This window comes from Podarcis erhardii (genome assembly GCF_964252035.2).
Source record: "Podarcis erhardii genome assembly, chromosome: 8".
Lineage (NCBI taxonomy): Eukaryota > Metazoa > Chordata > Lepidosauria > Squamata > Lacertidae > Podarcis > Podarcis erhardii.
Window position 1 is genome coordinate 90,410,649 of NC_138499.1, and position 22,604 is coordinate 90,433,252.

The window sequence follows — 22,604 nt, forward strand, 5'->3', positions numbered from 1 at the left end:
GACTGCTGTCAGGCACACGCATGCACACAAGAGAGAGAAGGGAGGAAAGAGCGCCTGCTCATTCAACCCAGGAAGACGCAGAAACTCCAGCTGACTTCCTGGTGTTTTCCAGTATCATTATTTTTGCATAGCGCGCACACAAACACATGACTCGCAATATATTGCCAGCTCATTTATTTTGAGAGGGTTATCACGATGTGGTCTTGAAACCAGTTTTGGACAATATATCAATATACCACCCAGACATAGCTTTCAGCTGTTCTCCCAGTTCCTTCATCTAAATTAGACTAACATTATTGCTGAAATATTTAGAAAGCGCAGAAGCACAAAATGCTCCAGCTTCTGAACCATTCACATGTTATCAGATCTCAATGTCTTCCCAAAGTGCGCAATACACAGAGCCTCCAAGATTTCCTTGGGGTATTTTAAGGCTGCCAAAAGCCTGACCTCATTTCCGTCTCAGTGGACCACAAGCCTCAGTCAGCTTAAATGAAGGCTACGCTTTTCCCTGACTTAATAGTTTGTTTTATATGCAGGGATTTTAATTTTTTTTATTATTACTGCTTTTCACAAGAAGGAGCAGTCAGATCATATCAGCTCCATCCACTGTCTGAAGCAATGCAACCAAGTACACATTTATCATCTCAGTGTGAATTAGCTGATGCGCGCACATACATATGTACACAACTAAAGCCTTGCATGCTTGAAGTTGAGGAGAGGGAGATGTCTTGTAGAATAAGTTGCTTTCCCAACTCTTTTCACCCACTTCAGAGTTTGCATGTGCTACTCTGCAGACCACTTCAGATACCTGAAACTGTGTACTGGGATTTCTTGCAAGCGATCTTCATCCTGCTCACCTACTCCCTCCATTCTGCCCAAACTCTTGCCTCCATGCTGCCTGTGGCAGGCATACACTGCTGCTTCCCATCATACTTGCTCAGTGAACCAATAGGTGCACTATGCATGTACCCAAGCAATCGTGGGGATGCAATGCTTTCACTTCCTTTTGATAACAGCACATCCTGCTCTATGGGGCCTGGTGACTTGGCAGCAATGCTAGTGGGTCCTCAGTGCTGCACAGTACATGCATCACATTGCATGACAGATAAAAGAACATGCCCCCTTTTAAAGAAAACAAAACTATCTGATTGGCTTTCTAGCAAATAGCAGCTTTGTATGACGCGGGTGGCACTGTGGGTTAAACCACAGAGCCTAGGACTTGCCAATCAGAAGGTCGGTGGTTCGCATCCCTGCGACAGGGTGAGCTCCCGTTGCTCGGTCCCTGCTCCTGCCAACCTAGCAGTTTGAAAGCACCTCAAAGTGCAAGTAGATAAATAAGTACCTCTCCAGTGGGAAGGCAAACGGTGTTTCCATGTGCTGCTCTGGTTCGCCAGAAGCGGCTTAGTCATGCTGGCCACATGACCCGGAAGCTGTCTGTGGACAAACACCAGCTCCCTCGGCCAATAAAGCACACCAGACAGTCCCTCATGTGGTATTATTGTCAGGTGGGTCTGGCCATAATAGCTTTTAGGAACCAACCTTCAATGGCTGTTCTTTACAGAGTATGCCTCAAGCAGACTCTGGGATAGCTGCTTACCAGAGTGAGTAACAGCTTTCCCCAGTTAGGAAATTAATGGTGATCTCCACCATTGCTGGCATCTTCTTCTCCCACCCCAACAGGCGTCCTATGGCTGTTTCCATGCTGGCAGCTGACAGTATAACCAAGTGTGGAGTTGAAATAAAAGATAAAAGGCTAGGAGTAGCTAAGTCAGGTTTTCGGGGCAGGTGGGGGCAGAACTTGTTTTCTGCATCTTTCTAGATACGTCTGCTTTAGGTATTGTGAAGATCAACTGCCCAAAGTTACTTTTCATCTATTTTCATTGCTGAGGTAAACTCAGGCTGGTCTATTTATATATTTTATAAATGTAGCGATATATTTCTGGCATGGCAGTCTAAGAGAATTCATTCCTGGAAGAGCTAAAAGCACTCTGTTCTCATTGTATATTTGTGGAAGAAAACTTGACCTTCCCTCTTAAACAACATGAATTTCACTTAGGCAGGAAGAACCAGATGCACAAATATAAGATGGGGAACACCTGGCTTGCCAGTAGAACATGTGTAAATGATCTAGGGGGTCCTAGTAGACCACAAACTTCATAAGAGTCAAGAATGTGATGCAGCTGCAAAATAAGCTAATGCTCTTCTAGGCTGCATCAACATCTGGCCTATTGTCCTGCTCTATTGTGCATTGGCCACATCACACCTGGAGTCCTGTGTCCAGTTCTGGGTGACATAGTTTAAGAAGGATAATGACAAGCTAGAATGTGTGCAGATGAGGGTGGCCAAGATGAACCAGGGTCTGGAAACCAAGCCTTAGAAGGAATGGTTGAGGTATGTTTAGCCTGGTTAGAACAGACTGAGAGGAGATGTGATAGCCATCTTCAAATATCTAAAGGACTGTCACATGGAAGATGAAGCAAACTTGTTTTCTGCTGCTGTGGACCTGAATCAATGGATTCTGACTAAACACCAGGAAGACCTTTCTGACAGTAAGAGCTTAGGAAACGGTGGGTTCTCCTTCCTTGGAGGTTTTTAAGCAGAGGTTGGATGGCCATCTCTCAGGGATGTTTTAGCTGATATTCCTGCATTGCAGAAGGTTGGATTAGATAACCCTCAGAATCCCTCCCAGCTCTGTGAGTCTATAATACAGGAGCCCCTTAAATGGTAGCGGATCATGCAAGTATTTTTTGTTTTATTAAAATAATGTGCTGCTTTAAAAGATTGCAAAAGACTGTTTCAGTACAGGATGCAGATGGACATTCCTGAAGTCACAAGGAAACTGCTCACTCTATCAAAGCACTTCCTCTTTCCACTTTCAAATGGCTAAGACAGCTTTAATTAAGTTGGTCAACATAATTACAAATTATCTATGACAACTATTCTCATCTGCCTCGTTAGTTTCTGTCATAACATTGGAGAGAGGTATGTGGTGATTAAAAATACTTTGAGATTGTAAACCTAAACATACTACTTGAGACTTCCCAGTAAACATAATGAGTTTGTGGGTGCTTTGTATCTCCTGGGTGATACAAAGCATTCCCTAGCATGTCCACTCTAGGAATGTTGTAGTATGTGTTTCACATCCCACACATATTGGGGGGGGGGGCTCACGCTGCGTTGCTGGCGGCCTTTCCCCTTCCTAGCTCTCTCCCTTCCCGGTCTTGTGGGAGAGGACGGGGGACTATGCACAGGGTGGGCACCGCTTTGCCATGCTCCTGGCGCTGTTTGCCCCGCACTCCTGGCTGCATACCTTAAGGTCGTGAATATAAGCCGCACTTTAGCTTTTCACGGTCGGAATTTGGGGGAAAGGTGAGGCTTATATTCAGGTCAATACGGTAGATTTGCCAACAAAATCATTGGAAGGTCTGTTGACAGATGTTTCTGTGTACTATTAGTTTTTGGGCGACTTTTCTCATACATGTGTTGAATTTTATAGCAAAGTAGCTACTATTTTTTACTTGTCTGACATTAACATCTTGCTGCTCAGAAGTAATCAAGCATGATAAAAAAAGAAGAAGGAAGGAGTAAGGTCTAATAAGCCCACACCTTTGCCAAAGATTATAATGGGACTGTTAAAAAATAAATCTCTTTCCAGTTCCCAGAACCATCAGTCTATACATTTACTTATTGCTTGTTCACCCTTCTGGATGTCCCGAAGTGCCCCATGCTTAGAAAGCACGGCTCTGAGCAGTTTCCTGCTTGTCCTCTCTTTCTAGGCACAGGTCCAAGTGGTTTTGCATTTGCCTTGCAGCTTTCCCCTGGAAAACTTGCTCTTTACCTCTAAGTCTCCATTTGTTCCAGTTCAGCAGTAAACCACAGGTTTTCCCCGGGGGAAGGTGGCAGGGCAAATGGACTTGTGGATGAGCACTTAATTAAAAATATTTATATGCTACCCAGTAACAAATGGGCATTGAGCAAAATAAAAAGGATAGCACAATGGGACTTCCCTCATCACACCCTGTGTGTGCCCCCGTCATCCCCAAATCTGCTCCAGAGGGATGGGGGAGACTCTCAGAACAGATTTAGGAACTTCATGGGGGAAAGAAAGGGGGGGGGGACATTCAGTTGTGCAATGATGAAACCTGCTAAGCATCACCCGCTTAGTGCTGTGTTGTATACAGCCTGGGATAAGCAGTTGTCCCATCCATTTTGCTGCTGTTTGCATTGCACTGATTGCACCAGGAGGCAGTTTTTCCCCTTGTTAACAAAGAGACAGGAAAGTTGAGCCCTGGGTTTAGGAGAAGGTGTCAGGAATTTTGAAAGAATGTGGCCTAGAAGAAGCCAAGCTATGCACAACTGATAAAGGGCTGCCTTTGTGGTTATCTCTTAGGTGTGCAAACATTACTTCAAGGTTACAAATATTGACCCTGTATTGTGTATCGTAGGCTCATAAGCTGGGAAACAGTGTTGCATTTAGTTCCCAGATTTTAGCTGCAAAGCAGCTTGTATGTGGGGGTGGAAGGAGGATGAATTTTTAGAGCTAAAAGCTGGCTACAACAATTCCTTCTTCAATTTTTTAAAGTGCAACTCTGTCACCCCTAATGCTTTTTACAGTGGTTGTTATTGACTTCATAAGCCCATGTGTCATGTGTAAGTGCTTCCTGCTGCAGAATCACTTCCTCCATCCACACCAATGTGCTTCTTTAATCCCAAAGAGGTGTGTGTCATCTTACTAAGGAACTGATTCATAACAAATCCCTTTAGGCCTATGAGAGTTGTGCATCACTGCTCATGTGCCATCCTTCAATTTTTAGATGGGGTAGTTTGTTTGAATTCTCAAGGAAAGTATGTATATCTTCATACTGATCCATAATTCGTATACAGTGGTAACTCGGGTTAAGTACTTAATTCGTTCCGGAGGTCCGTTCTTAACCTGAAACTGTTCTTAACCTGAAGCACCACTTTAGCTAATGGGGCCTCCTGCTGCCACTGCGCCGTGAAGCACGATTTCTGTTCTCATCCTGAAGCAAAGTTCTTAACCCAAGGTACTATTTCTGGGTTAGTGGAGTCTGTAACCTGAAGCGTATGTAACCTGAAGCGTATGTAACCCGAGGTACCACTGTATTTTACAAAAGTACATTTGTTGTTGTTGTTTAGTTGTTTAGTTGGGTCCGACTCTTCGTGACCCCATGGACCAGAGCACGCCAGGCACTCTTGTCTTCAAAAGTACATTTACCTCCTGTTTATTCCTCCATGTTTTGTTTTTATTTGTATGGTTAGAAGTTGCACTTTGGGTTTTCAAAAATGGATGTTATTCTGCCTCTGCAGTGGGTTGCATGGTCATTCCATTATATTGTCAGTTAATTAATGTTTATGACCATCTTTTCGGGGTACACAGCCTATTACTGGAGTTTGGAGAGGGGACTAGACAGCTGCCATCAAATATATCTGTACTCAGTCCTGCACTTACTTTCCTTGATGTGAGGATAGAGGACTGCTCACGAGTCAGCTGGCTCAGTGGAGATGTCAGTCTCCAACTTGGCGCCCAGAAATCTCCATGTAGTCACAACTGGATTTGCACCAGTAGCAAAATGCACCTGGCACCCACGGAATTTCTAACACGGGTGAGGAGATGGGCTGTTCACTGTTTTCTGTAGAGTTAAGGGATTGCTGTTGAGTGTAGCATTGAGGCTGAATGTGCTTGGCTTCGGCCAATTCATTGGTCTCCTTCTGCTTCTGTGTCTGAGCTGCCCAACAAATGACGGTAAGAACATGATCTCATAATGTTTCTATTTTACTGTATACATGGCCATTTAGTAAAATGATAACAGTAGCAGTGGAAAGAAATGGTACGTATGGATGTTTAAGCATGACACCATACAACTTTTTTAAAAAGAAAAAGAAGATGAAAGCACAGGCCAGCAAACTCTGACAAAAGTGCTGAGAAGAAACACTTGACAATGGGGCCGCTGTACTTGCGAGACTTGTTGTTAGCATCCATCTGTTCAAGAGACAATGGAGTGTGCCTCCAGCCATGAAGTCAAACTGCTGCATTAGTAGCACCAAAGGACCTCTCTGGGGTGCAAGCCTGGGCAAGTGTGTCTGGGAGTCCTGGGCTGCCCAGTTGACGCAAAGGTCAAGGCGGCTGTGTGGAGCCCCAACCCCCGATGACTTCGGCTCCACCAGGAATGAGATCGACCCGTCTGGCGACTGGTGCGAGGGAAGCAGGCCGGGGCCTGTCAGGGAGCCACACAAAAAGTATCGCCCGGGAGAAGATGGGCACTGTGCAGGTCCCCCCTGCCGGCAGAGGGGTGCCGCTGGTGACTGGAAATGGACACAGGATACAAAAAAGTTATTTTCTAAATTTAAAAAAATATTTTAATACATTTATTTTATTTTATTTTTTAAACGCTCAAGAATTAAAATGGCAGCACCCATAAAGGAGCCCTGAACCAACAAAGGCCACTTCCTGGGACTGCAGCTTCCACCCTAACTTCCTCCTCTTTTTATATTTTTTATTTCTCATTTTTTAATTAAATAGAAGGGAAATGACAGGGTTTTTTTTCTCCCCCCTGCCCTCCCATTATTATCGTCACATTTTCCCCCTCTCAAAACACTTTTTATATACTTTTTATTTTTACACACACACACACAAAAAAACTTTCAGATACCACCACCTCAACATCTTTCTTTCTTTCTTTCTTTCTTTCTTTCTTTCTTTCTTTCTTTCTTTCTTTCTCATAAAATCCCTACTCTTTTCATCCCCCATTCCCTTCCTTTTCTCTTCTCTCTCCTTCCTGCCCAGCTAATAATAATAATAATATCACACACCTTCATACATATATCTCGCCATCCACTTTCAATAGCACCTCCCACTTTTGTGCTCTGTGGTCTAAACCACTGAGCCTCTTGGGCTTGCCGATCAGAAGGTGGCCGGTTCGAGGCCCCACGACGGGGTGAGCTCCCGTTGCTTGGTCCCTGCTCCTGCCCACCTAGCAGTTCAAAAGCACTTCAAAATGCAAGTAGATAAATAGGTACCGCTCCGGCGGGAAGGTAAATGGCTTTTCCGTGTGCTGCTCTGGTTTCGCCAGAAGTGACTTAGTCATGCTGGTCACATGACCCGGAAGCTGTCTGCAGACAAACGCCAGCTCCCTCGGCCAATAAAGTGAGATGAGCGCCGCAACCCCAGAGTCATCCACGACTAGACCTAATGGTCAGGGGTACCTTTACCTTACCTCATACTATAACTTGAACCACCACTGCAATTTTTTATCATTACTATTACTATTACTATTTTTTCCCTTTATTTCCCTTTTTATTTTACTCTACTGTTCCTTTTCTTTTTTTTCTTTTCCCCTTTTTCTTTTTGTTTTTTGAATACTACCCTGCCAGCCTTTAATTTTTAACTTTTTACTACGAAATCCCAACCCCACTTCCCACCCTTAACTGGACCCCACTCCCTCATTTGTGTGTATGAGTGTGTAGGGGTGTGTCCACAAACAACCCCCTCAACACACACCCTCTCTCTGGCCCCACTCCATTGGTCTCTTGCATCTCTGTTTGTTAATCCCTTTATGTCAACTGTTTGTCTGTTCTGCTTGTCTTTCTGCCTGTCTACTTGTCTGCTTCCGGCTTCACCAACATCACTGAGGCAAGTACGGTGACCCTAGAGAAGTCCTTAAAATACAGCCCTGACATCACAAAAATAGCCGCCTAATCCAGACGTTCTATAAAAGCCACTAGTCAACAATGCTGGTTCAACTCAGCAACTCAACAATACCCAGGAACCACCACCTCCAAAACTCCTAAGCACAACACACCACTCCAAAAAGATACCACCACATCTCAAAACAAGGTCACCAGGGAGATTGAGATGGCACCAACCAGGGAGATGACGAACAGCACTGAGACCACAACATAGCCCCAGGATGACAACAACCCAACAACAAAATGAGGCCTGAGGGAAATGGAACTGAGACTAGCAGAACTATTGAAGAACACAGTGACTCCCCTGAAGAAAATAATCAGCAACCTGACCTCCAGAGTGGAAACCCTCACTAACACCATCTCCAGTCTAGAAGGTAATAACGAAATGCACAGAACACCACAGAAACTAGTGCTCATATGCCCAGGAACCTCACTAAAATGCTGGAGAGGATGCACCTCCACAGGCACATACCTCCACATGTGGTGAGAATGTCCCAAAATCATTAAACAAACAGTCTGTGAGCACCTAGAAAGGAATACTGTGATCACCAATAGTCAGCATGGATTTCTGAAAAATAAGTCATGTCAGACTTACCTGATCTCGTTTTTTGACAGAATTACAAGCCTGGTAGATGAAGGGAACGCAGTGGATGTAGCCTACCTTGATTTCAGCAAGGCATTTGACAAGGTGCCCCATGATATTCTTGTAAAGAAGCTGGTAAAATGCGGTCTTGACTATGCTACCACTCAGTGGATTTGTAACTGGCTGTCTGACAGAACCCAAAGGGTGCTCATCAATGGTTCCTCTTCATCCTGGAGAAGAGTGACTAGTGGGGTGCCACAGGGTTCTGTCTTGGGCCCGGTCTTATTCAACATCTTTATCAACGACTTGGATGATGGACTCAAGGGCATCCTGATCAAATTTGCAGATGACACCAAACTGGGAGGGGTGGCTAACACCCCAGAGGATAGGATCACACTTCAGAACGACCTTGACAGATTAGAGAACTGGGCCAAAACAAACAAGATGAATTTTAATAGGGAGAAATGTAAAGTATTGCACTTGGGCAAAAAAAATGAGAGGCACAAATACAAGATGGGTGACACCTGGCTTGAGAGCAGTACATGTGAAAAGGATCTAGGAGTCTTGGTTGACCACAAACTTGACATGAGCCAACAGTGTGACGCGGCAGCTAAAAAAGCCAATGCAATTCTGGGCTGCATCAATAGGAGTATAACATCTAGATCAAGGGAAGTAATAGTGCCACTGTATTCTGCTCTGGTCAGACCTCACCTGGAGTACTGTGTCCAGTTCTGGGCACCACAGTTCAAGAAGGACACTGACAAACTGGAACGGGTCCAGAGGAGGGCAACCAAAATGGTCAAAGGCCTGGAAACGATGCCTTATGAAGAACGGCTAAGGGAGCTGGGCATGTTTAGCCTGGAGAAGAGGAGGTTAAGGGGTGATATGATAGCCATGTTCAAATATATAAAAGGATGTCACATAGAGGAGGGAGAAAGGTTGTTTTCTGCTGCTCCAGAGAAGCGGACACGGAGCAATGGTTCCAAACTACAAGAAAAAAGATTCCACCTAAACATTAGGAAGAACTTCCTGACAGTAAGAGCTGTTTGACAGTGGAATTTGCTGCCAAGGAGTGTGGTGGAGTCTCCTTCTTTGGAGGTCTTTAAGCAGAGGCTTGACAACCATATGTCAGGAGTGCTCTGATGGTGTTTCCTGCTTGGCAGGGGGTTGGACTCGATGGCCCTTGTGGTCTCTTCCAGCTCTATGATTCTATGATTCTATGAACTCTTCTGGACATCAGTCATACAAGAAATATTCAATATAACTAAGCAAGTATTAAAAGTTACCCCAGAACTGGCCCTACTGAACATCTTCCAAGATAATAATGCCCACTCACATTATAAAGAGCTCATAACCCACCTACTCTCAGCAGCCAGAAGCCTCAAAGCCAGACACTGGAGAGACCTGTTAGGAGTAAGCTTGGACCATGGTATCAAATAGTATGGGAAACAGCCTTAGTAGAAAAACTAACCAATAAACTGAAACTGACATGGGGACAAATAGAAGAAGATGCCTTCACCACGGTATGTCCCCTTTATCACATACATAGCCCAACAATACAACAACAACAATCTGCCAACAGCATACAAATCAATCTGGCTAACCAAAAACCCACCCTCTCACACACTCACATGCATAAACAAATCTCACTAAAGCCAACCAAATACAGCCAACCACACCCTAGGCCACCCCCAACCTCTCTCCCCACCAAGGAAATACAACAAGTGAATAGAAAGAGGACCCACACAAGTGACGCTGACACAAAACACCACACATACAGTAGAAGAATAGAAACATTGCCACCCGCACCCTCCCCACCCACCCACCCACCCTTCCCCTTCTGTTCTCCTCTTTTCTTCCCAACCTAATACTGCATGCAACACTAATGTCTCATAACAAATGAAACTGATCTTGAAACAATGTCTGTATTTTTGTAAACAAAGAAATCTTTAGTAAAAATATATTTTTTAAAAAAAGAAAGTGGAGAAGGTGGATAGAAAGAAGTTACTCTCCGGCTCTCACAGTACTCGAAGCTGGGACCATTCAGTGAAGCTGAACATGGGATTCATGACTGACAAAACTAAGCACTGAACTGCATCATGCAGCACATAGTGACACTATGGAATTTGCTCCCACAAGATTTAGGGATAGCTGGAAATGTGTGTGGCTTTAAAAGAGGATTGGACAAGTTCAGGGAGAGTAAGGCTATCAGGGGCTAATAGCTGCAATGGCTGAGCCCTGTCTCCATTGCTGGAAGCAGTGTGTCTCTGAAGGCTAGTTGGTGGGGTTTCCAGAGGCAACTGGATAGCTTTATGGGAAAAGGATGCTAGACTTGATGGACCTTTGGGTTGATCCAGCAGGGCTCTTTGTACATTCATACAAATAGGGACTGTATTTTGCACCGTTGACTTTCTTTATTTTAGAGTTTTTCTTTTTAAAAAATTAGCATGAATAAAGATGATGTCTGAATTGCGGACTGTCTTTCTTCCTGTCAAGAATGCATCTAGAACTAGTTTTGACATTAAAAATGAACATGGCAATTTAACGAAATGATTATTCTGGCCTCAGTAAATGGTTTCCATTCTTTCTCTCCCTCAAGAGAGCAAAAATCATGGCTGGTTCTTGGCCAGCTAATGAACCAAGTTTGCCTGTCTCTTTGCAGATGTGGTGTTGGAGAAGGCCATGCATAAGTGCATCCTGAAGCCCCTCAAGGGTCATGTGGAGGTGATGTTAAAAGAGTTCCATACAGCTGACGGCTCTTGGAAACAGCTGAAAGAGAACCTTCAACTGGTCCGACAACGGAATCCTCAGGAGCTTGGGGTGTTTGTCCCAACACCAGACTTTGTAGATGTTGAAAAGATTAAAGTCAAGTTCATGACCATGCAGAAGATGTATTCTCCTGAAAAGAAAGTCATGCTGCTGCTACGAGTCTGCAAACTAATTTACACTGTGATGGAAAACAATTCAGGTAAATGCTGTCTCTTGACCAAAGATTTCTTTGCTGTTCAGGAAGCTTCTGGAAGAAGAGCAAATGTTTTATCTCACAACAGTTTCAAATCTCCCTTTTTCTTTATCTCACAGGTTTTGTAATTTGTAATCTGATAGTCTGCAGTTTGGTTCTATTTGTTTTCATACCTGCACTATTTCTAGCATGTTGCAGTGACTCTTTGGTGTAACAGGTATCTGGAATGAAGGCAGTGTCTGCTAAGAAGAGACTAAACTAAAAGGGGATTGATGGGCCCAGATATTGGAGCACGCTGGGAAAAACAGCAGGGAATCTAGCTAACCATAGATGGGTATTTCTGAATACAGTAATTTGTGAAAGCAATAAAACAATTTAGCATTGTTCTGCATTTAAATTGTGTATTCAAACACTATGTATGCATTGCTGTAGTGTGAGAAATGGCCTGTGACACTGGTGCCAGTTCATGCCTTTTTCTTAAAGTCTGATACAAAAAGGGCACAATTTAAATGGGCAAATACATGTGTGGTCCTGTCAATTATGAATGGTGCGCGCACACATGCAAATATCGCTTGCTAGAATTCCTGCACCCTCCACATGCTTCCTGAAATTGGCCTGGAGGTTTCAGGAGAACAGCACATGAGGTGGGTGGGATCTGGCAAGCTGGAGTGATGGTCCAGATAGAGGGGCTAGAAAAGTGTGAAATTGAATTCCACCCATTTTTGCATTGTGAAAAACATGGTGTTACATCACACTTGTTTTAGAAGCTTAGTCTGAATAATTTGAAAATGGTCTGAGCCTTGAAAAAATCTATGCCCAAAGACTAGTGCAGGCTTTTCCCATTCTAGGGTGCTGCAAGGTATACAAGGTGTGGCTAATCCTTTTAGGTGGAACAGAAGTGTTGGTGCAAGTATGAGCACAGTCCCAGCCACCCAAGGGTAGGTAGCATAGAATTGTACTCACCTGGAGCAAGCTAGCTCCTCACATATAAGTTTTCAGTAGACCATGAAGCTGGTCAAGAGCCCCACAAGAACATCTCACTGCTGAGCTAACATAGACATTGCTTAAACCAAACACTGCTTAATCCAGACATTGCTTAAACCAGAAGGCAGTTGCTTAGCACAAACCCCAAGCTTTAACTGAGTTGTACGCTGGCGGCGCTGTGGGTTAAACCACAGAGCCTAGGGCTTGCCGATCGGAAGGTCAGCGGTTCGAATCCCCGCGACGGAGTGAGCTCCCGTTGTTTGGTCCCTGCTCCTGCCCAAACCTAGCAGTTTGAAAGCATGTCAAAGTGCAAGCAGATAAATAAGTACTGCTTCGGCGGGAAGGTTAACGGCGTTTCCATGCGCTGCTCTGGTTCACCAGAAGCAGCTTAGTCATGCTGTCCACATGACCCGGAAACTGTACGCCGGCTCCCTCAGCCTATAGAGTAAGATGAGCGCGTAACCCCAGAGTCGTCCGCAGCTGGACCTTATGGTCAGGGGTACCTTTACCTTTACCTTACTTCAGTACAGTATTTAACTTTGCTGCAGCCAGTTGCCATCCTTTAATCTGCTTATCCAGTCCAGTGATGGCATATAAATATGTGCGTCTGTCCTAGAATCACATTCTCTTTAATTTTACACCAATAGTAAAAGGTAAAGGTAAAGGATCCATGGACGGTTAAGTCCAGTCAAAGGCGACTATGGGCTGTGGCACTCATCTCACTTTCAGGCCAAGGTAGCCGGCATTTGTCCACAGATAGCTTTCCAGGGCAACGGAACACCGTGATGGATGCCAGAGCACACGGAAACGCCATTTACCAATGGATCCTGTGATAATAGCATATATGTTTGAGTAAAATTCGCTTGTCATGAATCTAAAATGATTCAGCTGAATGGAAGCAGCAGTGCAGAAGACTGCCTTTGAACATGGAAAGAGGCAGACAAAACTGGCAGAGGGGTGTGATTAATGCCTATATTTTCTTTCCCCACTCTTCCTTACCCTTCGTCAAGGGAGGATGTATGGAGCTGATGACTTTTTGCCAGTGCTGACCTACGTTGTGGCTCAGTGTGACATGCTGGAGTTAGATGCTGAAATTGAGTACATGATGGAGCTGCTGGACCCCTCCTTGCTACATGGAGAAGGTAAATGTCCTTGAAGCTCTGAGATGACTCTTTTGCCAGGAATCTGTTTATTTGTAGCCTGCCTGAATAGACAGCCTTTAAAAGAATCCTGAAAGCCTCTAACTTGTTGCCACAGCTTATCGAGTAATGCCTACAAACAAAACATAAAGATAACCCCAACCAATGAAGATAAAAAGCCTTGTGTTCCTACCCGCATAGAGAGAGGGTATTTTTAATTAAAAATAGTAAGATGCTTTTCTTTGTGATTCTGGAAGGAGGAAACTGTCCTTTGGCCTAGCAACTTGGGCGGTAGTGATTTACAGTAAACTCTTAACCGTGTCTTTGCAGAAGTCCTATTGAATTCAGTGGGGCATACTCCCAGGTCAGTGAGGCTAGGGTTGCAGCCTTAGTTCAGTTTGGAATGATAGATCAGGCCATACATCTTGTGGCAGAGTCTGAAATGATATGTGACCATTTCTCTCTTCAATTCTCTCTTTCTCCAGTATGGAAAACTTTGTTTTAACTTACTGAGAATTTTGAATTATGTTAGCTTATAAATTAGCTTTCCTAAACCTCAGGAATAACTTGTATTTCAGAGCAGGCTTCCTTCAGAGGCCAGGATATTACCACAAGTCTTCTTTCACATTCATATTGGCATTTAGTAGCATTATCATGGTCACCCTGCCTCCTGCATGACAGTTCATTGAAAAAGAAAAACATTTCCTTGTTCAGTTGATAGAGCATGAGATTCAGCAATCCTTACCAAAGCCCTGTATAGCAAGCAGATAGGTAAAGGTAAAGGACCCCTGGACGGTTAAGTCCAGTCCAAGGTGACTATGGGGTGTGGCGCTCATCTTGCTTCAGGCCGAGGGAGCCGGCGTTTCTCCACAGAGAGCTTTCTGGGTCATGTGGCCAGCATGACTAAACTGCTTCTGATGCAGCGGGACACCATGACAGAAACCAGAGCGCATGGAAATGCCATTTACCTTCCTGCCACAGGAATCTACTTGCGCTGGTGTGCTTTCGAACTGCTAGGTTGGCAGGAGCTGGGACCGAACAACGGGAGCTCACCCCGTTGCGGGGATTCAAACCACCAACCTTCTGATCGGCAAGCCCAAGAGGCCCGGAGGTTTAGACCACAGCACCAAAGCCCTGTATAGCAAGCAGATACTCATCCTACCAAAAGGGGAAAGCACTGAGGATGTGAGTGAGTTGATAACAGAGGCAGGATTTTAATTGAGGATTGTTTCATAGTGAAATCACTTTATTTGTTATTTGTGCAGGGCTTGCGTTCCTGGCCCACTCATGTGTTAGTGGAGTGCGTGTAAGCGCCGCCCCCCCCCATTCCACCCCTTTTCTGGCCACTTCTGGGTTGCAGCAATGCATGCGTCACAATCGTGTGTGCATTGAACAAATGTAAAATGGTCTTTGCCTGTACTCGAAACCCTTTGAGGAACACTTCATTATTATTTTTTAACACACAGGTTAGTCATTTTTGTCAAAAAGGCATGGAGTGGAGAAGCCACACAGAGGTAGCAGCAGCTCTCCGGTTCATACTCAGGCAACCAAAAATACACTTTTTCTGCCACGCAGAAAGAAGAATATGTGAATCAGTTTTATTAATAGAAATTCCTCTTGAATTTTATTTAGGTTGCTTGAGAACAAGGGGCTTGTTATTAAGGTGACATTTGCAAAAAACAAACCAACAATGATTTAGCTCTTAAAATATGGCCTGGAATACATCTCCTGCTTGTGGCTCTGAAACTTTTCCTGCCTCTGCAGTTGTTTGGCTCGTTCTAAGCCTGGAGTAGGGAAGGATTCCAGAGGCCCCTCCCCTCCTGGGCAGCTGAGAGCAAAAGAATGCTGAAGCCGTTGAATCTGGCATGGAACTTCTGTTTCCAAGAGCAAAACAAAAACAAGCAGGCCAAGCTTCTGGCCAAGCAGCTGGATGTTGATACTTCCTTGGCCTCCAAACTGCATCAGATTTCTCTGTGTTACTATTTGCAACAAATTGCATTTGTCTTTTCCAGAAATTCAATGGTGGGCGGGGGCATGAACAGAATTCCATCTAATGGGGAAGAGCATTTGAGTACAGCTGGAATGAGAACTGCAACAAACACCAGAGTCTGCTTTAAGTAATCTTCCTGATGTTTGTGCTATACTTGCCACAGTGTGTGGTGTCAAGAAACCAGGAGAACAAAGCAACTCAGAGGGTTGGATCCAGACTCTAGTGCTTTGGAACAAAGTTTGAAACCCATTGGCATGGCTGTGGTTTCAAAGGCACACCTCAGAAGGATGGCAGACCCCCAATTTGTAGTAGTAGCAGTAGTACAGTATTTATTAAATTTGGATACCACTCTTCAAGAGGAGACTGAGAAGAGATAGGATAGCCATCTTCAAAGGCAGCCCTGTTCAGGGATGTTTTTAATATGTAATGCTGTATTGTTTTTAATACTGATTGGGAGCCGCCCAGAGTGGCTGGGGAAACTCAGCCAGATGGGCGGGGTATAAATAATAAATTATTATTATTATTATTATTATTATTATTATTATTATTATTATTATTATTATTATTATTATATCTCAAGGGCTGCCACATGGAAGATGGAGCAAGCTTGTTTACTCCACAGGGTAGGACCCGAACCAATGGCTTCAGGTTACAAGAAAGGAGATTCCGACTAAACATCAGAAAAAACTTTCTGACAGTAAGAGCTGTTCCAACAGTGGAACAGACTCCCACAAGAGGTGGTGGACTCTCCTTCATTGGAGGTGTTTAAGCAGAGGTTGGATGTCCATCTGTCAGGGATGCTTTAGCTGAGATTCCTGCACTCTGCATTGCAGGGGGCGGGGGTGGTGTCCGTTCCAACTCTACTATTCTATGATCTGTAGATTTCAGGGTGGTTCACAGTATAAAAATACAAAATAAAAGCACAAAATACATAATAAAAACAAGAACAAGAACGAACTACTAGCACATTGATAGCTAACCCGTTGCTATCCAGATGCACACTTCCCATCATTTTTGAGCATTGGCCCTGCGGGCAGCGGCTGATGGAAATTGGAGTCCAACATCTGGAGGGTCACAGTTCCCCCTCCCCCTTGCACTTTCATTTAATGCAAGACAGCAGATCACTCTTGTCTGTCTTGGAAAATTACAGACATACTGAGTTTTACACTGATTATATATATATATATATAAGTAATCAAGCTGTTGGTAATTATCTCTGGAACCCTCTTCTCCTGATTCCTTCACAGGTGGCTACTACTTGACAAGTGCATATGGAGCACTTTCTTTGATAAAGAACTTTCAAGAAGAACAAGCGGCTCGGCTGCTGGGCTCGGAAGCCCGGAATACCCTCCGACAATGGCATAAGCGTAGGACAACAAATAGAATGATTCCATCTGTGGATGATTTTCAGGTACAGTTAATGACTTTTCCATATGATGACTTTTCTACTGTGGGCAGAGTACAAGTGTGATATGACAGACAGCGTGGTAGATGTCGATTGTCCTTGGTGATGTTAGTTCTGGTTCCCCCTCATTTGTGAAGCTCAGGGCAAAACTAGTTCTGACAGGGCTGCCATTCATGTCCCCACTCCATTCACTGGTAAAGCCAGGGATGGGGTGAAGTTAGAATAAAATATATACAAACCCTGATGCCTTTGTTCCCCTCCATCTTTTGTTCTCCTTTTTTTAAGCTTCAATGTTGGAATTGAGCCAAGGAGGAAATAGACAGCTGTGGGCAGTAAGATATACATTGCCCCTCACCTGCATGATCCTCAGTCTTTGTTTATATGTGCAAGGGGCAGATATATAAAGAGAAACAGGTGTCTGTCACCATCTCATTGCCATGACGTTGGGGGAAGGGAGTCTTCTCCATGTTGCAGTGCCTGGAAGGACTTTAATAACACTGAATGTGAAGTGACTGCAGAGTTTCATATTCTTCTTGGGGAGATCCTGGAGTGATTATGGGCAGCTGCTTCTTCCTTAACACCTCCTTACAGGATTCCTGTTTGGTCTGAGCACCTAAACAAGATGGAAGTACAAATACTGTTAAAATTGTTGTGTACTTTGATCTTGCATGGTCTGAGAAAATTACTTTTCATATCTAACTTGCAATTTTGATGTAGGCTTGTTAACTTGGTAGTGATAATGGAATTGCAAATCAAGCTTAACTTCAGTTTATGTATCATCGGTGCTTTTTTCTAGAAAAATAGGTGCTGGTACTCAGCATGAAGTTGTTAAAGTAAGGCTGGATCTAGACACATCCAAGAAGCGATTCAGTTAAATGCACTGTAAACTTCATACAGGGGAATTCCACTGGTGAAAGACGGGGCTCCACTGGGCCATCTGGTGTCACAGTGTTATAACACATTCTTTCTTTACGAATGTCGCTGAGTCCTAGGTGCCGGTACTGCATACCCTTGAGTACCCCCTGAAGAAGAAGAAAGCACTGTGTATCATGATAGTTCAGCACTGATACTTTTTGGAAAGCTAAAGCATGTTTCACTGTTTGAATTTTATGGTTAGCAAAAAACCTCCAAGATTTGGGTTGCCATACTTGCAAACATGTTGGAGAATAAATGTGGAGGATGTTTCTTCCCCTTAGAAACAAAAGTATTTGTTGGTGCATCCTGAATGTACATTTTGCCCTATATTTGACGGACTCCCTCCAATGACTCATTTCATTTCATGTCAGAACAAGCTGTGTTCCAACATGCACACTCTGCTCTTCTTTCTTCCCTTCCTTCCTCATTTCTATTTTCTCCCCTTCTCTCTCCCCTCCCTCCTTTTTTTCCTTCCTCAAATCTCCCCCTTTCATGTCTTCCCTTAGATTCTAGATGATGTCTGTTTCCGCTTATGGCCAGCATGTGTGCGTATGCTTTTTGTGTCTTTTTTTTAAAAAGCATTCCTAATTATTTTACTGGAAGAAAGAAATGTTAACAATGAAAAGCAATTATTCCCCACCTCCGCCTTCACTGTTGACTGTGCTTTACTTGTTTTATTCTGCTCTGGGTTTTGTTACATTTAAATTGCTTTTATTATCTCTTGCATTGTTTTATTTTGAGTTGATTGGAGGCCTTTCTTGGGCCAAAAAGTGGCATAGAAATGAATTTATGAAGAAGCAAATATACTGCTTCTGCAGTGGGCAAAATAAATAAAAAAGACTGTCATTCCCACTAAATGAAAATGCAAAAAAGGTGGGAATAACTAATAACAACTCACATGTTCTCCAAAAGCTCCCACAGACCTCGCCTAGAATTAATGAAGCTTGAATTATTATCAAATTGGACTCAGGAAAAGAGACATGAAACCATGTCTTCCTGAAACCAGTTCCTTGCTTCAATATTAAAAAGCAAATGCCAGACACATGTGCTCTGTAGAATTGCAAAGTATGCTTTTCATCTGCATCGCTGGCTGATGAAGTCTGATTTGTGTGAATAGGGCTCGGCCCACTTTCTTTCCTGAGCTCTGCTGCATCTTGTGTTCGCCTCTTCAACAATAGGAGTTTCCTAGCATGACCACCGTTCCCCAGAGCAAGCTCAGTGACGCTTTGCCACCCTCTGGCATATGCCCAGGTCTCAGCTGAGGGAACTCAGTCTGGCCACAGATGACAGCTTTGCAGTTCACTTAGCTTGCTGTCAGGACACAATAAAGTGAGCTCAAAAGTACAATCCTCATGGCATGCTAATAATGAATAAGCAGAGGAAGTGTTGGGGCTAGTAAGTAAGTCCTTTACTCACATGGGCAGGCTGAATAAAATTTCAGTCAAGGTCCTGTGAATGGACCCTGACACTACTTCCTTACAGCAGGGGTTTTCAGTTCCTGCCTTCAGGGAACATTTACTGCATCAGTTTGTCTGCCATGGCACCCTTGTTACAGAATATGCATTCCATTTGAACAGAGCACTGGTTAGGCCTATGAGGCCTCAATATCTTATATGTGAATTGAGGGTGCTTGAGAACATTTTGCTTTGAGTAGACCTGTTGCAATTAATGGCTCTAATGTCAGGTTCATTAATTTCTGAGGATCTGCTCTGAGTAAAATTTAGTTGTATACCACCCTTAAGGTTTCCTGGAACACAGAGGACCTCTGATTAATAACAAGAGGAACAACTACGTATATTTCACATTGATTAGCCCAACAAACCAAGTAAAATTGTGTGTGGGTTTTTTTATTAGGTCTTGAATTTGAATATTTATTCTTCTCATGCATTTCCCCACTTTACAGAACTATTTGCGAGTTGCATTCCAGGAAGTAAACAGTGGCTGTACAGGGAAAACCTTGCTCGTGAGACCATATATTACCACAGAAGATGTGTGTCGGCTTTGTGCTGAGAAGTTTAAAGTGGACATTCCTGATGAGTATAGCCTATTTCTTTTTATTGATGACACCTGGCAACAGCTGACAGAAGATACCTATCCCCAAAAAATCAAAGCTGAACTGCACAGCCGGCCACAGCCCCAGGTCTTTCATTTTGTTTATAAGCGCATCAACAGTGACAATTATGGTGCCATTTTTCAAAACGACAACAGCGACCACACATCATAAAGCTCATGTGTTTTATGGTTGGGTTTTAAGTTGCTGAAAGCACCCTTTGCTTGCTGACTTGAGTTCATTAGACACTGTCTGCAGGGCTCTAAACCAAATGTCTGATAAGAACATGAACAACAATCCCTGTCACTGACTAAATGTAGTACGTATATATACAGGGCCATTGTACAGCTGTAGAACAGAAGGGGGGCTGAACTTCATGGATCACTGATCTTCTCAAATATACTGCACATCACATCAGCACATCTGTATTCCATTTTACTCTCATCCTTAGTTCAAGCCCTAGTTTGCATTAACTTTACTGATGGCCAGATTATCTATAAGCTAGCTGGTGGGCTATCCATTTCACCAGTGTACATATATATGCAAAACTGTCCGATGCAGGGCATCAATAAACTCTCTTATATGGATGGTAGCAGCCTTCTCTAAAATAGTTATTTAATTATTATTATTTTACTGAAGGCAGCTTGTATATATATATATATATATATATATATATATATATATATATATATCTCACAGAAATTTTAAAACAGTTGCAGGTAAACTGTCATGGTTGATCCTTAAAGTATTTTTTAAAACTATAAAATGTTCTATAATTCTGCATGTGATTTTTAACATTTAATATACAAAATAAATCTCTTGCTGGTTTTAGAGTATTACATTGAACACTCCTGTGAGATTTAGATGGTTTATTGCCTTTTCTTCCCTGATTTAAGTGTTTTTAAATCTATCAAACTCATTTTAAGGTTGATAAAATTCTGTAAGTAATTTGTATTTTTGACATTGGCTACCCAAAGCCTTTTACAAACCTGATGTATCACTTACTGAATTATTATTTATATACTGCAATTCTTGAATGGACAGATAAAGTGGACAGAAGTATTTGAAAGAAGTGAATATAGAGACCAGGAAAGTGAGAAAACATAGTGTGGCTGCTTTAGAAATGAGATGTTTTAGGGCATGTGTTTCAAATAACAGTTTAGTTACTCCATTGTTGTACAGAAAGTTAGCCAAAGAAAGATAGCTGAGAGCTCCATCACTCCTCTTCGTGGAAGAGTGACTGGACATTGTTGAAGATAGATGTGAGGGACAGTCACTCAAAATGGGGGGGGGGGGAGAGAGAGATTGTGAGGTTACCCCTAGTCTGCTGGTTCAGGCTTCTTGCAGAACGTAAGTGAAGGAGGTTTGGGGGGGGGAGTTTCAAGGTTTGAAATATTGTACATATACAAATATTGATTTGTCATCTGTTATGTTAGAAACAGCAAGGAACTGAATTTACAGGTTAAACAGATTTATGCAGACTGAAACGAGCAACATCACGTGCATTTTACTGTGGCTGAAAAAGTAAATGTTTTCCATTGGCATACAAATTGTAAGCTTCTTTCCATATTAGATAACTAAAACTGGGTTGTAATTTTGAATAAAAGTAATCGCTCCCTCCTAATCTTCTGTGCGACCCCAGAGGAAGCGGGAGAGGAGAGATATTTCATGGGGTGGATTTTGCTGTCCCCTATACATCATGACCGAACAATTAAATTATCCAATAGATACAAAAATAAATCTGGACAATGTTGTAGTAGTTTAATGTTGTAACAGAAATATTAAGACCTACACTGAGCACCAACCAATCCAAGTCATTGTGTAAGATGTTGTTGAAAATCTTGGATCATAAGTCCCTTACTGATCTTATCTAAAGCCAAGAATCTTGTCCATCTAGAATGGCTTCCAAACCATGTGAATGCACTCCAGTGCTGAGTTATTAATTGCTGTACCTTAATGCCTTAATGCTCTGGAGTTACCAAAAGAATATTGGTTTCTGGCTCTGCAAGTGCATTTTGTATGTAAATGTATGCATGTTGATTTGCCACTTACCTGCCACCTTGACATGTGTCTATGTTGTATTTCATTTTGTAAATGATAAAACAGTAGTTTTGCACATAATACATTGTAATACTTTACTATAATGAACATGTTTGTGTATATGTGAATAGTCTGTATTTAAGTACCCATCCATTTCTTGCATTTCTTGCACAGGAGACATAGCCATTTTCTAGTCTCCTGAAACTATTCTTTAGTCCAGCTCATGTGGTTTGCTGTACATTGGAGTCTTAGAGCTGGTTCACACACTCATATCTATCCCTTCATTTTTATCATTTACTAACTGCCAGTTGAATGTGTAAACTGACTGCATTGGAAAACATTGTATTTTTGAGGTGATATACGGCACTTTCTCCTGTTACAGATCTGTGATAACTTCTGCTGCAATAATGGCTATAGATCTGTGAACTAGCCCTGAGGACCAATTCACACATTATACTTTAAAAAGATCTTGGGTGCATACCTATTTTAATGTGAACAGGTTGGGTGGATATTATTGCGATCATGTTTCGAGCTCTGGCTCTTGTTCCCCTGCGCCAAGTGCTACTAGTAACCTTGTGCCAGCAACAGTCACTGTAGGGATCAGCAGAGCTCACACTGGCCAAAAGCACTCCGATATCTGGAGGATGAGGACATCTGGAACATCCTAAGGACATAGTGACAGCTCTGCCTTAGATTGAAAATGATTTGTGTCGTTTGATCTTCTTTCATTTTATGCATATATCAGTGGTGTGCGGTCAGTGGACTAGGGGGACTAGGATAGTCCCCTAAATTTCCCCCTGGCATCTCTTTCCTAAAGCCTGGGAAGCTT

The 22,604-nt window shown here is 43.0% G+C and overlaps 1 protein-coding gene across 6 annotated transcripts in view; it reads left to right on the forward strand.

Moving 5' to 3' along the window:
* Window positions 1-20,327, forward strand: part of RIN2 (Ras and Rab interactor 2) — a 57,642-nt gene extending 37,315 nt beyond the window's left edge. For all 6 annotated transcript variants that reach the window (XM_081872663.1, XM_081872665.1, XM_081872664.1 and 3 more), the window contains 4 exons: window positions 10,953-11,258; window positions 13,247-13,378; window positions 16,613-16,776; window positions 19,589-20,327. In XM_081872663.1, coding sequence (XP_081728789.1) covers window positions 10,953-11,258; window positions 13,247-13,378; window positions 16,613-16,776; window positions 19,589-19,909 — 923 coding nt within the window. In that variant the 3' untranslated portion in view covers window positions 19,910-20,327. The remainder of the gene's footprint in view (window positions 1-10,952; window positions 11,259-13,246; window positions 13,379-16,612; window positions 16,777-19,588) is intronic.
* Window positions 20,328-22,604: the final 2,277 nt, after the last annotated feature.